Consider the following 15186-nt stretch of genomic DNA (forward strand, 5'->3'; position numbering starts at 1 on the left):
GTCGGGGAGCTACCTAAAGGTCGCGAGCTGTGGCTGTACGCGTCAGGGCGACGTGAGTCTCCCATCCTCGGAAGCAGTACGCTGTCATGCATCTTAACCAGGGCGTACATGCGCCGCCGTCGTACACACAAGTCGCAGCCAAGCTGGTTCGCACGAGCTGATCCTCTCGAGCAGTACGTACTTGTTAGCTAACCACTGCTCCAGAGGAACTGAATTTGACCGCGTGGCGTCACCACAGCTCTGCGGAGGGCCGCTGCCCCAGTTCAGCAGTCGGCTACGCCCTCATCGCAGGCTCGATCCTCTTCCTCATCCTAGGGTCGTACGCCGTCTTCTTCAGTGCGTTCTTGCCACTGACTGGGATATGGGTGCGTGTTTGCCTCCAGAGCATGACCGGTGGCGCCTGCGGCTGACACGTAGGCTTCCTCTTGTCTCTGACGCAGGTGCTGGACGTGCTGGCAAAGGACACGCACTACAAGTACCTCATGATCATGCTCATCTCGTCTGGCACTGGGTTCGTAATCGCGAATTGGGTGGGGTGGCAGTATTACCGGAATTCATGAGTTACGACGTCGTTGGCCGTCAAGAACGCTCGCTAGCAGCCGAAACTGCATCATAATGTGCATATGGTGGTCGATTGCATACAGAGCATGAGACATACGTGCGTGGTACTCGAGACGAGACGTGGGACAGACAGAAAACAACAGAACAGCAGACAACAAATCGAGCGACCAACGTCCAACGTCCGACTCCAGGAGGTCCAAGCAAACGCAAGACAATAACTTAGTACAAAGCACAAGAACAAGCCAGTCAACGGGCCCAGGTCACGGCGTCCTGCTCTGCAAAACGGTTCAGAACAGGGAAATATGGAGATCACAGCTGGTCGGGCGAGTACGTCCGCTCGGTCGGCGCATGCGACCGGCGCCGCACCTCCTTCAGCTCCTGCCACAAGCTGCTCCGCCCAGCGGTCGTCGACGCGGCCCCAGGCACGTCGCCTGCTACGCTTGGCGGCGCGCTCTTCGGCGGGAGCGGCCGCACGTCCTTGCGCCACGCCGCGATCCCGCCCCCATACGAGGACGGCGCGGGCGCGGGCTCGGGTTCGGTCTCGGATGGGCTGGAATCTCGCGGTGCCGTCCGCCGAGAGCTGAACTTGGGGCGCTCTGGGGAGCGCGGCTTGCGATCTGGGGAGCTGGAGCGGGCCTTCACCGTGGTGGTGAGCAGGCTCACGATCCCGAGTCGGGTGGGGTTGGTCGAAGAGGGACGAGGGAAAGGTGGGCGAGACGCGCTGGAGGGTGGGCCGCGAGCCGGTGCCGGTTCCGCTTCGTCTTCATTTTCGGACGGGGTTGCTGGTCGGGTGCGTCTGGGTGGGTAGGCGGTTCGCGTGCGAGGTCCGAGGGCCGAGCCCCGGGAGGGCTGTGGCGGCTGCCTGGGAGCAGAGGAGAGTAACTCCAGATACCGAGCATAGCTGCAAAGTGGATCAGCAATCGTCATCGTTGAAGCATGCGGTCTCTGAGATGGTCAACGCACTTGATCGCCTTGTTGTTGAGTTTCGTCTGCTGGACCTTTCGCCATCGTGCGAATGCTTTCTCTGTCGAAGGTGTTAGATAACCATGCGCATACATAGAGCAGGTCCAACGTACTGAGCGTATTGCGGCGGTCCATCTCCCGTGCAGCTTTGGCTTGCAAAGCTTGCGGCATGAGGTCTCTCCATTTATGCCAGTACTTCGCCTTGACGTGAGATGCGTGGAACCGGACGGCCGGAAGGGACAGAGACTTTGAATGCCAGATCGCAAATGACCGGAATAGAAGGTCGCTGTGGTGCTGCTTGATGAACGCATCGGCCTAGTAAAGAGGGTCAGAATCAGGAACGCGCTCTGGCGGCTGGGACATACCAGAGGCTGCAGACGGATATCCAGGAAGCGTTCTCGCCACTTGTCCCATGCACCAGCCACCACAGTGAGCTTGAACTCCTCTTCTCTCGCCTGAAGCTGCAGCCGTTTGTGGCGGGCTTTCTTTGCAGCAGCGAGCCAACGATAAAACATCTTACGCATGTTCTCTGTTAGGCAATCGAATGTCAGCATGGTACAGTGGTTCAGTATTGTCAGGACTTTACCTTCGCGCTTGATGTCCTGATAGCTCTCCATCAAACTAAGCTCGTCCACGTGCCGCTTGCATGCAGCTTTCCACTTCTTAAACGCGTTCCTGCATGGGCATGGTGAGCTGATCTGATCCACGATGCAAATGAGTCACTACACACAGTACGAGCTTCTTCTGGTAGTTATGTGTTGTCTCAAGTTCCCGGAATTTGAGATCGGCGACGCGGGTAGTCCAGTGTCGCAGCGTGCTGGTCATGATCCGCTATGACGATTGTCAGAAGCCGGAGCAGTAAATATGGGGCTGACTATACTCACCGTGTTGACTCCTTGGCGGATTATCTTGACGGCTCGTTGTTCACTCGTCCGCTGCCTCCACTCTGTGATCCATCATGATGAGCACGCTGGGTGCACGAGGGGAGAGAAACGGCACTTGCCTGCGAAGTGCCTCTGAATCGCTTTTAGTTCAAATTGCTTAAGCTTCTGGAGTCGCCGCTTTTCCTCCAGCTTGGCTGCCCAGATGCGTACGCAACGCCGCATAAGCAGGTGCTTCCGGGCGGCTTTGGCCTGCTTGACCATGCGCAACTTGGCACGGAGCTGCAAACGCCAGGTAAGAAGCATCTTGTACTGTAAATGAGCTCGGTGGTAATGGACAGCAAAGGATTGTGCGTTCTGGTGAGACTGAAGAACCGCCCGCCATTTCTTGAGAGCAGAAGAAGCGAGGACCGATGAAGACTGCATCCGGAATAGCTGGGCCATTTCTGCGGATTACCTCAGGTCAGTCAAGGTTGTATATAATGTCATGTCAACGACTCACCCTCTCGTTCCTTGTATTCCTCCATACGTCGCTTCCAAACAGACCAGGCCTGCTTCAGAAGGCGCAAGGATCGCACGCGCGTCAATAGTTTGCCTCGCTCATGGGCTTTCCATATACGCATGATAGCTCGCACCACCACGTCTTCGCGACGTGCTGCATGCTTCACAGCGCGATCCTCCATGACCTAAAATGGCATTAGCTCTAGCTCCGAACGGCGCATCTCATGGTGCAGGGACACGTACACGTATGCGAGCTTTAGCACCCTTCCATCGACCGAAAGCATGCTTCACCACCAATGCGTCATGGAACCCTTCTGCAACTCGATATTGGTGGCTACGAGGGACTCAGCGGGGCACATCAAGAGATTGTGGGCAAACTTACAGTTGTCGCCTCCAAGTGTCCATCCCATTCGACATGAGACGGAGCCCAACACGCTCCTTCATGATTTTCTCCGCTCGTCGAAGATCAAGAGCCCGACGCCAAGACTCCCAGTAGCGATCTACTACCTTCTCCTCACGAACGTACACGAAGTGCTCCGCCGCAGCGTCCAGTTCGTCCAGTTGTCGCAACTTGTCCTTCCAGCGGTTGAGGAATCTGGCAGTGATCTTTCGGGAGAACTGCTGCTCGGAGACATGTGAGAGGTAGACTTGTCGCCACCTTGCCCACAGCTCCCTCTTGAGCCGAAGCTCGTCGCGTTCGCGCACCGCCTTCATGCGAGCCCGCATATCCTCCCGCCATTGCACCTGTTTCTTCTCCTTGTACTTCGTTTTCCATACTTGGAAGAATCGCTTCAGGAAGCGTCGATTGCATAAGGTGGCCACACGCAGAAACAGTTCGCGTCTGGCTGCGGTACGCTGTCGCCATCGCTGGAATGCACGGCGAAGGATGAGCGAGTCTCGGGCTGCAGCAATCTGGTCGCCGGTAGTCTGAGAGGGAATCAGTGCGTGCGCTTGGATTCGCGGGATATACGCACGATGATCCACTCATAACCTTGTTTCCAAACGTCGTAACATCTCTCGACTAAGCGATCGTTGCGAAAACGGTCTGCGAATTCCTCGTCGCGCTCTCTCCTGATCTTCTCAAAGGGATCCTCCGTGTCTGCTGCACTATCGCTGCGGACTCTCTGTTGTGGAAGAGGCGGCCGTTTGGGAGGAGGGAGGGAGGGGGCCACGGGAGGCGACGACATCTGATATGTTGTCAACCGCCTGACAGCAGACAGTGCATCGGATGCTCTCTCCTTTCCCTTCTCCTTGGACGTGAGAGGTTCATTGCGAACGGCGGCACCATATGAAGGGAGGATGCTGGACGCCTGAGTGGACGTCTCGGCGGCGGTTTCAACATCCCAACGAGGTACCGCAGCGTTCCGTGCTCGTGAAGCAAGTCGATGTAGCGCGTCTCCTGCACGAGAAATGCTTGATGGAGGACCAGTGTCAAGGCCCAGGGAATTCGTGAACGCGACCGTAGTGGGAGAGTGAAACCTCCGAGCAGGTCCCGGGGTATCTTCGTGAACAATGGTATCGGGAGTGCGTCCACGAATCGCAGGCCTTGGTACGGGTTCATAGGCCGTATCGTCTTGGTGAGAATGAAGTGTGAAGGTGTCCGGTTCACGCGAGGTATACGGTGCTTGCGCCACGGGTTTCGTGGCGGGTCGTGCTGGCGTGGGTGTCGTCCGCGTCACGCGGGTCGTCCTTCCTCCTCGCGTACTGGTACTAGCTTTGGGAACGTACCCTTGCTGCTCCTTCACCATGCACCATTTATCCACCCAATTTTTCCCTTTCAACGTCCCGATCTTGAGGAGTTTTCCATAGTAAACCACCTCATTCTGAGGATCGAGCCCACGCTCCTGTAGCACATCGTTATATGATTTGAAGACGGTCAAGAAGGTCGACGCAGTTGCAGGTGCACGGCTGATGACCTCGTCTATGAAGTCGATCTCCTCGGCGGACAGAGCTATGAGTTCAGGCGCGATACTAGGAGAGGATTCATCGTAGAAATCAGAGACGCGACTAGATGGCCCAGCGGTTGATCTTGGCGGAGGAGAGGCGCGTATGGGACGAAAATGAGACATGGGCAGTTCAGGAGTGGGCGTGGGACATGATGGTAGGACGTTTAAGGACGAGTTGGACGCGAGGCATAATGATACAACATCGTCGCGTCAAGCGCGTCGAACACGTGACCCCGTCTCTTCCGCCACAAACCTGCTGGCTTCCAGTTCAGTGTGGCACCAATACCTCAATTGGAGCTACGAGGGCGTGACCAACCGCGATGAAAGATTGTGCTCCCGAATAATATGATAAAGTACAGATGGTGATACAGATATTCATACAGGGTAACGTTACAATGTGAATGATGACGTTGTCCGTGGGCTTCAGAAGTATACACGTAGCGCGGATTGGATGGTTGATTCCACAGGGCAATAAGGGCACTTGACTCGACTGCATGCAAATTAGATGGAGATTACGTGGTGATTGGGCATGAGTACTTACCCTCCAGGCTTGCTGAGCTTCGCTAAACTATCCTTCGTGATGACGTGCCCGCAAGCCATCATCATCGGAGGGTTTGATTCTGTACTCTGCTCCTTTGAAACTGGACAAGCAAAGATAGAATGGTATCTGTTCTCTGGCGGCAAGGGTATCTCAATCTTAAAGACGATATATCAGCGGTGACCCGAGTTTCGAGACGGAGGAACGCACTGGCAGCTCATTTGCTTGACTCCACTCGCTCTTCCGCTCCCGCATAACTTTGCGGCTTTTCTCTATACGTGCCAACGCTCCTCCGCCGCCAATGTCGCCGATGACTCTGAGCGGCGCCTGTCGACTCATGCCCAGACTAGCGCAGTACTCTGTGGCGAACATGCCCTGGAGGTCGTTGTGTATGCAAGGGTTGGCGAGATCCGGGTATGGCGACTTCGCTAAACGACTGGCGGGCAGCCATACCAGACAGGCCATCAGTCGACGTAGCTCCGGTTCGTGGTGTTCGAAGAAGGGTGACAGATGTGTCTTTGCATATGCCAAGGCCTCCGGCACGTTCGGTGGCTCCGACAAGATGAGCCTCAGATATTGAGAACGATGCAGGTGGAACTCTAGCGTTGAAGAGCGCTTGTGTAGGAACTCGCGATGTGCATGTGCCCACCTACTCATGAAGGTCAGTCACGGGGCAAGGTGCATTGCGAGGTGCATACTCTAGTGCGAGGGATATATTCCCGTTCTTGAGCGTCATCATGATGTGATGCAAGCCCAAGAATTGTTCTCGCATCTCCGGCGGTATGGTGATGTCAGATTCCTACACGCAGGCTGTAAGCAACCTAGATCCTACAAAGATGTTTCTGCTCACATTGATGAACGCTTCGGCCGTGTCGAATTGACCCGTCCTCAGAAAATGTATAGCAATAGTACGCTCTAGAGCTGCCTTTGCTTCTGGAGATTGAAATAGGGGCTCGTACGATGGCAGGGGATTCGTGAACTTCTGGAATAAGTTGGGTATGATGGCGCACGAGACAGCAACGACCAGAACACACCTTGTCCAACGCCTTCCCGAGTTTGGCCGTAGCATTGTACACTTCCTTCTGCCGGTCATCTATCTCCTTCTTCTTATCCTCAACCAGCTTCGCGAGGGCCACAAGGTTCGCATGTGAACCTGTTCCAGCGATAAACTGCTCCCTCGCGTTACGGAGAGCCTCTAGGAGGACATCGAGGGACTGATTAACCGAGGGAGCCTTTCCTTTGCCTACAGAAGCACCAGCAGCGAGCCTCTCCAGCTTGTCAAGCTCCTTCAGAGGACCGTCCATGGATTGAAGCCGTATAGCCTGGTCGTGGGGGGTTAATAGCTGGCGCCAGTGGCAGATAGCTGGTGAGAGAGGTATGTAAACTCCGAAGAGGGGAAGCCCGGAGCATCTCAGCCATTGCGCCCGCCTATGAGCGCTACAGATTTCCCGTGTCGGCTGGCTTCAATTTCAGTTTCCTCTTGTTCACCGTTCGACCTTATTCCTACCTTACACCATGCCGCGCTTCTTTACTGGGGACGAGCTCGGGGCGATCAAGTCTGTAGCGTATGCTACTGGTGGGGACGATGGAAAAGAGTGGAAAGCTTCAACATCTGTGCTTGTCTCTGGCAGCTCCTCCGGCCGAAGCAAAACTGTACAAAAGCTTGCTCTCCACCGCGCCGGCTCAGATACTTTGGTACCGACCCTTCTTGTACTAGCAACGCACTCCTTCTCATCTCCATCCGTTCAAGGATAGCTGGCTGCAGTACATGCAGACGGGTCTGCGGCCGTGCGCAAGCTACAAGGGGACTCTGTGCCCGCAGTGGTGTATGAATGGTCGGAAATTCGGCTGAAGGAGAAACAACGGTTCGTTGGTTTAGACTTGAAAGAGAGGTACGCATCTCATCTGGACTGTTTGAGGTCGCTCCTGAGTTGTCGGACAGCGGCGCGTACACCTGCACGTCCAACGGTGCTCTACGCCTCATCAAGTTCGCGCAGGATAGTCCGGAACCTTCATCCTCGCTTGCTACCCTTCCCATGCGACTCTGCGAATGGCGTCTCTCCGAGGACGAACGTGCTTTTGCATACGGCGGGGACGAGGTAGAGCTCTCAGTGTGGGACACCGAGAGAGCGTTCTCTCAGGAGGGTGCCGCTCCGACATCCGCAACTACTCAGTCGAAGAAACGGAAGCGAGCACAAGAGCTGCTACACGGAGAGCTATGGCGAGCCAAAAACGTCAGTCCGCTTCTTTTCCTTCGTTGTCTCAAGCACCGCTCATGATCCTTCAGCTTCCAAACGACCACCTAGACCTCCGCCAGCCTGTCCACAATACCGCACTCACCTTTTTACAACCGTCACCGTCTCCAGTTCACCAGCACATCCTCGCTGGTACAGCTCAAGGTGCTCTGCGCCGATACGACACTCGTGCAGGTCGAAGGCCTGTTGCTGCATGGAAGAACGTAGCCACGTCCGGCATAAATACGGTTGAGAAGGGGTCCCATGATAAGTCAGTGTCCATACCTTTCCTCCTGGATGTTTACTGACACGTACTATAGCGAGGTCTTCTTTGCAGATCGTTGTTCCACATTGGGTGCATTGGATCTGCGCAACGGAAAGACGATATGTACCTACAAGGGTGAGTTATCAGCTTGGTGCGCGCAGGCTTGACGCCGATTCGACGCATACACAGGTATATCTGGAGCTGTGACCTCGGTTGCACCCGCCCAGTCGTTTATGGCTTCAGCTGCTGAAGACCGGTTCATTCGACTACACTCAACATTTGGTCCGCCTGCTGAGGCGGGGAAGAATCTGGACCGTAAAGGAGAGGTGCTCGATAAGCTGTACATGAAGGTGATCCCCACAGTTGTAGTGTGGGATGCCAGTACAGATGCCAGCGGTTTCATCCCCGACGAGGAAGAGGAGGGCGTTGATGAGGTCTGGGACGCCATGGAGGCAGTACAGAGCGAGTCCGAGGGTGAGGGCAAGTCTGGCCGAAGGAAAGAGAAGAAAATACGAGCCACCTAGGGTGCCATTGGATATCCGAGAAAAGTACTGTACACTATACACTAGTCATTATCGTTCATCGGGTGTGCACACTATATGTTACTTCACCGGCCACCGATCTCGCTCTTCCAGACGTGTGCCTTCTCGAAGCCATTCTGCCCAAGCTGGTAGTCGATGAACGTCTTCTGGATCTCCTCGCGTGACGTCATGACGAACGGTCCGTACTGAACCACGGGTTGGTCCAGAGGCTCAGCAGAGGCCTACATGCCGACATCAGTAGGGCCCTTATGCATTCATGCTGTGTTGACATGGTCACACTTACCAGGACGAACTCGGTGTTCTCCTCGGTAGCCGTGAGCTGGACACCGTTCTCACCCGGTGCTGCAGAAAGCACGAGAGTGTGGAAGGGCTCGTGCGGCTTGGACTCAGACCCCACCTGGAGAGCACCACTCCATACTGCAACCACCTCCCGTCAGTCAACGTCTCAACATTATGAGCGACCGGAGACTTGTAACTCACGATAGATGAAAGTCGTCCAACCAGCAGCTATTGTGGATCGTCTGTCAGTCCGAATGCCTCCCGTATGCCCGAGAAGAGTGGGGAACTCACGGAGCTCCTGGAAGATGGTACCGGGCTTTTTGAAGATAACGTGGAAGTACCAGCATCCCCCGAGTGGTCGCACTGGTGACTCCACGCCGTGGCTCTTGCCACTGATGACCCGAATCTTGACTGGTCCATCCTCGCCTTGAGGGTACGCCTCCGGGATCCTAGATTGACGCTTAGTTGAATCATCCCGCAAATCATATAGAATGTGGCGTACTTCTCTGGATCGAGCTCCTGATACGAGGGGTCTACCATCTTGTACTGTTTCGGAAGGTCGATCCAAAGTTGCAGACCGCGCGGGTCCGGAATGTTGTCACCCGACACCGGCATCTCAGCATGGATGACTGTGTAATGCATGAGCTCATGTCAGAGAACGCGACGTCTCATTCACTCACTTCCTTTGCCCTGTACACAGGAGGGTATGAGAGTCTCGGGAATACAGTAGAGTGCCAACTGCCACTTACTGCGCACATCCACTGGACACCGCCGGTTTTGATTTCGCCCTTGTGACCCGCGGAGTCTTCGTGAAGGCTGGATCTGTTCATTCAGACACTTCAGTATCATCGGTCAAAGGACGTCGCTCCACGGCTGAACTATTAACCTACCCCTGAAGCATATAGGTAACGGTAGCTTGACCACGATGGGGATGATCAGGGAAACCCTACACATAGTGACAAGGTCAGTCGCATTTTGGGGCAACTTCCAACTCGTCACTCACAGCTCCTTTGGAGATGTGGAAGTGGTCGAGCATGAGGAATGGTGTTATGTTCCTCAGCTGTGGGGAGCCGATGGACCGGCGTACGACGGCACCTGCGCCCTGAAAGTCACCTCGGGGTCAGTCCAACTTGAAGTACCCCACCGCACGGACAACGTGCTCACCTCCTCGGTTTCAACAGATAGAACCTTCTTGATCACAGACCTCGATGTCGACATTGCTGCTCTGTGTGAAAACTGGGATAGGGAAGCACCAAGTAGAGAGAACACAAGGATTCGACGCAATGATGATGGAGAGAAAGGCGTCGTCTTAGTGGCTTTTATAGCACAGGCTCGGAACATGCTTGAATTTATACCATGTCAGCTTTTCGGACTCTTAGTTATACTCAACGTTACATGCCAGGGGGCGCTGAAATCACCTGCGATCTGTAATCTCCTTGCCAAATTCGGGCAGAACGGCGCACGCCGCGGTGCCCGAGTTGCCACATGCGCGACCGTGACCGTGACCTCACGCGTCTTTCCGTAATCCGTCTGACAAGCGCGATCGTGGTCTTCCTCATACTTTAACAATTATCCACCGCGGAGCTCGTGAGTCAATGGGTCCATGACAGGGCTAGGTATAAACATAAGCGTACATCGTACATCCACGGTCGTTATAAAGCACCATTAAAAAACATTACAGCGAGTCCCAGATCCTCTGCCACCTCGTCCGCGGACCGAGCAACTCCTGCTCCTTGTTGAAGCGCTCCTCCTCCTCATCGATCTCCCTCTTACCCGTAATCAAATCAACCCTGTCGGATGGGATGAGAGACGTGCGGTAGTACACTTTGTAGCCGACGTAGAACAACACAAATGTCGGCAGTGCAATGTATGCCGTTACGAAGGTGTCCTTCGTGAACGGGATAAAGGTGTCAAAACCTGTGCCGCGCGGCAAGTGAGATGAGACATCTAAGCATACTATCATGCCATTCATTGCACACACACCTTTGAATATCGTGATGATAGCTGTGGCCACTAAGGCGAACCACGAGCCCCAAGGCTGGAAGGGCGCCTTGTACGGAAGGTCATCTCGAGACATGCCTTGTGCCTTCAATGCTTTCATGAAACGACTATCCTTCCCGTTAGTCTCCTTTGCTTTGAGTATACGCAGAGCTACTCACATGTGCGTGTAGCAGATGCACATCCAGGTAATTGCACCGAATGTAGATACCAAGTTCACGAACCAGCCGAACACCTTGGAACTGCTGGACGAGACGTTGAGAAATACGAGGCCACAGAAGGCTGTACACAGGAATAGCGCGGGGTATGGCACACCCATGCGATTCACCCGTGCAAAGATCTTCGGGGCCTGACCCTGGACAGCGAGACCATAGAGGGTACGTGTACCGATGTACAAGTCGGAGTTGGCCGCGGAGAGGACGAAGATCAGGATACAAGCGTTTATGATGTGGTTCAGGACCTTAATACCAGCGAGCGTTGTGGCTACGTGCGGGGCGGGTCAGGAAGGCTCTTGTATATGGCAGAAGCACTGAACGTACCAACGACAAAGGGCGAGGCCGCTGCACCGGCCTTGCTTTTATTTGCAACGAATAGGGTCTTACGGCGAAGACAGGTCAGCTATCGTTCGACATCGTCATCATGGCGTGAACTCACGTTATCCGTACTGGGTACGATCAGACTGATGACGAATACTCCGCCTACGTAGAAGACCAAGATACGGACGAACGTCCGGCGGATTGCAATCGGGATGTTCTTCCTCGGGGCCTGCGCCTCACCGACCGTCACACCGATGAGCTCCGTGCCGATGTACGCGAACAATGCGTTCGTCAGTGTGCTCCAGAAGCCGAGGAAGATGGAGAGGTGGTAATTGTGAACCTGGGAGTTGAGGTACGTGCCCATAGGGCCATAAGGGTGGTCCCAATAGCGGAAGCCAAGACGATCGTGCCTGGGGTTTCCACCGAGGTCGATGATGATGCCCATGAGCAGCAGGCCGATGAGGGTGACGACCTTGATACTGCTGAACCAGAACTCCAATTCACCGAAGACGCGGACACCGAGCAAGTTGATGCAGAAAACTGATACCCTTGTCAGCAGCACTCCGACAGTCTTGTTGAGTTCAACTCACTGAACACAATGAAGATAACTGACGAATCATCAGCATCTCGTTTCTCAGAATAAGGCCATATGACGTACCCATCCAGACTGCGATGTGCACCTTCTGTGTCCAGTACTGAATGACAACGCCGGCAGCATTGATGTTGTTCGGCGTAACGATCAGGTACCTGTAGCGCGCCAGTTTAGCACAATTGACTACACGCGGATAAGGTGACACGAACTTGAGGACATAGTTCCAACCGAGTGCGAAACCGAACGCAGGGTCCACGAAGCGAGTCGCATATCCAGGGAAACCCTTCTTGTGAGGGAGGTATGCGCTCATTTCACCGAGCGCAACCATGACCAAGTAGCAGACAACTCCGACAAAGCTGTAGCCCAGGAAGATACCAAGAGGACCACCGCGAACGAGAGCAGTACCGGAGCCAATAATGAGACCCGTTCCGATCGCACCTCCGAGCTAATTTCCTCTCGTTGGTATTGCACATAATAACACACACCCCGAGGGCACGGGCCATGTAATCGCAGGCTACACACTGATCATATGGTGACCACCAATCGCATGTAACTCGTATGGCGTCTCCAAAATGTGTTCGCCGTATAACGAGCCCAGCATACATACGTTGGTCATAGGCGACTTCTGATCACCATATGTTGAGTGTGCAACGACTTCAGACACAGACGAGTGCCCACGGCGACAGTATGCAGAGTAGTACTCACCGCGATCATGGAAATCTGGCGTGCGGACAAGTCCCTATGCAAAGACTTCTTCTCCTCCGGGTCAACAAGAGCCGCCTCGTTGGTGAAGTACGGATCCTTCTCCAGGCTAGAGGATCCGGCACTGCCGCTCTTCTCCATGTCGGCGGACATCGTGCAGTGACCAGTAGGCGTCAAGCGTTCGGTACTGGCTGCGAGTTAAGAGCTCGGTGAAGACGGGAGTGCGAGGCCAAGAGACGGGGCTCATGTGGGCGAGCATGACAGAATCTTATATACGAGCGCAGGAGGTTGATAAGTGAGGACATCCATCATCAAAAGAGCGCCAAGCCTTTCGCTCCCCACATCTGCCGCCTCTGCGTCCGGTGTCGCGTGCAGCGTCAGGATGCGTCCCTTGGACCCTGCACCCGCGGACCTGCCAAGCTCCCGATAGCTCGCATCCAGGCTCGCTCACGATAAGTAGCCAACGATGCGGGCTCCTCGCGTGCCTCCTTGAGCTCACGCTCGACTTGCAGATCCGGGTTCGTCGGAGAGACCATTGTACCAGCTGGCGCCTGGGGGACTTGCCAATAGCAAGTGTACCAAGTTCCGGCCGTTTGTTCGACCGTGTCCAATCCGACTTGGTCATGCTCGCGCTCGTTGTTTCGAGTGTAGGTCTGCACCATGCGGGTATACGATGAAGTGGCAGAGGAGGCGGGAGAATGTCTGCCGCCACAACCAGCCACAATTGTCACACGTCGCACAGCAACTCGATCATGTCTCGACGGAATGCTTCTGTAGAGAATGCTCAGCAAGTCGGCAAAAATACAAGTGCCTCCATATATTTGTAGTAGTTTGTAGTCCGTCCCGCGACAACGTCAATCGACGTTCGGCTGCTTGAATAATATGCTGCAGTGGGGAACGTTGACGCTACCCTCACAGCTTATGCTTCAACTCCTTCCTCGCGATCTTCCCGAATCGTTCACCGGGGATGCCACTAGCAAAACGCTCCGCCTGCGCGTAGCTCTCCCGTAGATTGACCGCATCAAGGTTAGTCTGATCATTTACGCCGGCCTTGATGAGCCTCTTGACGCCGAGCAACGCGGTGGGGTCCAAGCCGTCCAACTCCGCGAGGATGAGCTTGCGTACTTCTGCATGGAATGAGGGCACAGACTGGTCCGGGAATACCTTGCTGTAGACTCCAGCATGAATATTGCCAATGGGAAAACGACGATGAGGCGACACCTACTTGATGAAGCCGCATTCCATGAGTTCCTGAGCCTCTTTCTTCTTTCCCCAGATGAGCACTTCATTGGCTTTTGCGGCACCCACTGCACAGCGACCATGAGGAGACGATAACGGCGACTTAGACATGGGCCTTACTTCTGTTCCGGAAAGTAACGCTCGAGCCTGCTTCGGCGATAATTCCTGCGCGGTAATGAAGTGTCAGACGAGGCCGCTCGCATGGAAGGAAACTTGAGTACCCACCCAGGAACGTGAATGGTACCGAGATCCATGCAGCAGGTAGGGCGTAGATGAAGTCAAAGTGGCCGAGGAAGGCTGACTGACTCTTCAGTACGTCCGCAGTTCTGTTACACGTAAAACTTAGCACCTGCAGCGATACCTGTACAAGATCGCCGTTCATATGTCAGTATTCTTGATTGCGATGATCTTCCAGGGCGGACGTACCCATGACAGGGCCGTTCAGTGCCGCTACGAGAATCTTCGTATGCGTGTACAACTGGTGCATCCATGAGTAAAGACTCTGCATGGAGTAGCACGACTTTGGTGCTCACCGCGTTGCTGACATCGGTGTTGACAGCTGCGATCGTCGCCAGAAAGAATTCGCGGGGAGTTGTGGCTTCGACACGGTTCTTCACACTGGTTCCCCTGTACAAGTGTCCAGAACCTGACGGAAAGAGGGCAGAGATGATACGTACGCGGAGAACCACTTGCCGTTCGCTATGCCAGGAGTCAGTGCGATCTTCTGAGAGAATGTTAACGAGTACGTACCTTGCCAGACAGTCACAAGGACATCATCTCGCTTGTCCGCTTCACGGAGATAGGTCGCGAAGGCGTCATAGTCTACGAGTGCACGCCATTCAGGCGTTGTATCGCTAGGAAGATAGCCAACTCACCCTCTCTATTAATAGCATTCAGCCTCTCTGGACTGTTGAATGCGATCGTTGCGATGCCTTGGGACACATTTAGAGTCACGGTCGACATGTTGGTAATGACAGGGGATGGAAATGGGCCGGGTTCGGGGTGGATGGCTTCGGCTAGTTGGATGTGGATGTGGATGTCGTGCTGAGGAAGACGGTGGGACTCCGTGTTTCCCTGATCTTCGTTCAGCGATGATAGACGTGGCCCTCTACCAGCACGAGAGGAAGTTGAATGCAAGCAGCACCGCTACTGTGAAGAGGCCTGAAGCAAGTGCGGGGTAAGCACATATATGCGGTCCGGTTACTAGTTTCTCCGTACCGGAATCGGGAGATGCCACTTAGTTCGGCATTGACAAGCCGCAGCAGGAGGCTATTGGCGACTTGGCCTATGTTCCTTATTATCTATAACTGAGCCTGGTGCATGATATGAAACAGTTTTAGGTCATCGGGAGACTGCAATGTCGGTTAACTCACTTTGTAGCAGCTTCTCCAGATCAGTACAGGGTAGTA

General features: G+C 54.6%; 6 protein-coding genes across 6 annotated transcripts; 2 read left to right on the plus strand and 4 right to left on the minus strand.

Moving 5' to 3' along the window:
- Nucleotides 1-9: 9 nt before the first annotated feature.
- On the plus strand, nt 10-715 carry L226DRAFT_186787 (uncharacterized protein). The gene is made up of 3 exons (XM_067672741.1): nt 10-173; nt 239-365; nt 441-715. Exons 1-3 carry the CDS (start codon nt 109-111, stop codon nt 558-560), a joined length of 312 nt encoding a protein of 103 aa, XP_067540533.1. The 5' UTR covers nt 10-108; the 3' UTR covers nt 561-715.
- Nucleotides 716-870: 155 nt separating this feature from the next.
- L226DRAFT_550172 (uncharacterized protein) lies at nt 871-6760 on the minus strand (the record flags this gene model as incomplete). The annotated part of the gene is made up of 18 exons (XM_067682734.1): nt 6425-6760; nt 6241-6369; nt 6089-6189; nt 5601-6039; nt 5394-5548; nt 3881-4877; nt 3289-3833; nt 3150-3240; nt 2908-3091; nt 2528-2851; nt 2409-2470; nt 2255-2355; nt 2111-2199; nt 1890-2053; nt 1638-1839; nt 1525-1585; nt 1225-1462; nt 871-1197 (listed from the first exon to the last, which is right to left on the minus strand). Exons 1-18 carry the CDS (start codon nt 6692-6694, stop codon nt 871-873), a joined length of 4479 nt encoding a protein of 1492 aa, XP_067540534.1. The 5' UTR covers nt 6695-6760.
- L226DRAFT_608942 (uncharacterized protein) lies at nt 6511-8516 on the plus strand. Its single transcript, XM_067685991.1, has 6 exons — nt 6511-7085; nt 7146-7282; nt 7333-7624; nt 7678-7895; nt 7945-8024; nt 8079-8516. The coding sequence occupies exons 1-6, from the start codon at nt 6906-6908 to the stop codon at nt 8411-8413; spliced, it is 1242 nt and encodes a 413-aa protein (XP_067540535.1). The 5' UTR covers nt 6511-6905; the 3' UTR covers nt 8414-8516.
- L226DRAFT_566510 (uncharacterized protein) lies at nt 8497-9928 on the minus strand (the record flags this gene model as incomplete). Its single annotated transcript, XM_067683922.1, has 10 exons — nt 8497-8652; nt 8715-8848; nt 8912-8938; nt 9002-9159; nt 9213-9339; nt 9391-9400; nt 9460-9532; nt 9601-9656; nt 9714-9812; nt 9875-9928. 10 exons carry the CDS (start codon nt 9926-9928, stop codon nt 8497-8499), a joined length of 894 nt encoding a protein of 297 aa, XP_067540536.1.
- Nucleotides 9929-10385: 457 nt separating this feature from the next.
- On the minus strand, nt 10386-12691 carry L226DRAFT_566511 (dicarbixylic amino acid permease; the record flags this gene model as incomplete). The annotated part of the gene is made up of 10 exons (XM_067683923.1): nt 10386-10627; nt 10694-10818; nt 10870-11191; nt 11248-11305; nt 11363-11784; nt 11835-11852; nt 11903-11991; nt 12046-12281; nt 12444-12461; nt 12542-12691. The coding sequence occupies 10 exons, from the start codon at nt 12689-12691 to the stop codon at nt 10386-10388; spliced, it is 1680 nt and encodes a 559-aa protein (XP_067540537.1).
- A 603-nt stretch (nt 12692-13294) lies between these two features.
- Nucleotides 13295-15090, minus strand: L226DRAFT_530168 (ClpP/crotonase). The gene is made up of 11 exons (XM_067679777.1): nt 14996-15090; nt 14653-14938; nt 14528-14599; nt 14455-14476; nt 14311-14404; nt 14204-14255; nt 14127-14138; nt 14003-14074; nt 13898-13942; nt 13764-13845; nt 13295-13706 (listed from the first exon to the last, which is right to left on the minus strand). Exons 2-11 carry the CDS (start codon nt 14738-14740, stop codon nt 13451-13453), a joined length of 795 nt encoding a protein of 264 aa, XP_067540538.1. The 5' UTR covers nt 14741-14938; nt 14996-15090; the 3' UTR covers nt 13295-13450.
- Nucleotides 15091-15186: the final 96 nt, after the last annotated feature.

The sequence above is a fragment of the Lentinus tigrinus genome (assembly GCF_003813185.1).
Source record: "Lentinus tigrinus ALCF2SS1-7 unplaced genomic scaffold L226scaffold_3, whole genome shotgun sequence".
NCBI lineage: Eukaryota > Fungi > Basidiomycota > Agaricomycetes > Polyporales > Polyporaceae > Lentinus > Lentinus tigrinus.

What these genes read in the sequence shown, in the direction of transcription:
- L226DRAFT_530168 (XM_067679777.1), bottom strand. Translation starts at nt 14,740, where the DNA reads ATGTCGACCGTGACTCTAAATGTGTCCCAAGGCATCGCAACGATCGCA. An exon ending in ACACCGATGTCAGCAACGCG is followed by an intron (nt 14,256 to 14,310) that starts GTGAGCACCAAA and finishes TGGATGCACCAG; the next exon opens with TTGTACACGCATACGAAGAT. An exon ending in ATGGAATGCGGCTTCATCAA is followed by an intron (nt 13,707 to 13,763) that starts GTAGGTGTCGCC and finishes TGGAGTCTACAG; the next exon opens with CAAGGTATTCCCGGACCAGT.
- L226DRAFT_186787 (XM_067672741.1), top strand. Translation starts at nt 109, where the DNA reads ATGCGCCGCCGTCGTACACACAAGTCGCAGCCAAGCTGGTTCGCACGA. An exon ending in CGAGCTGATCCTCTCGAGCA is followed by an intron (nt 174 to 238) that starts GTACGTACTTGT and finishes GCGTCACCACAG; the next exon opens with CTCTGCGGAGGGCCGCTGCC. An exon ending in TGCCACTGACTGGGATATGG is followed by an intron (nt 366 to 440) that starts GTGCGTGTTTGC and finishes TCTCTGACGCAG; the next exon opens with GTGCTGGACGTGCTGGCAAA.
- L226DRAFT_608942 (XM_067685991.1), top strand. Translation starts at nt 6,906, where the DNA reads ATGCCGCGCTTCTTTACTGGGGACGAGCTCGGGGCGATCAAGTCTGTA. An exon ending in GGTTTAGACTTGAAAGAGAG is followed by an intron (nt 7,283 to 7,332) that starts GTACGCATCTCA and finishes GTTGTCGGACAG; the next exon opens with CGGCGCGTACACCTGCACGT. An exon ending in GACGATATGTACCTACAAGG is followed by an intron (nt 8,025 to 8,078) that starts GTGAGTTATCAG and finishes ACGCATACACAG; the next exon opens with GTATATCTGGAGCTGTGACC.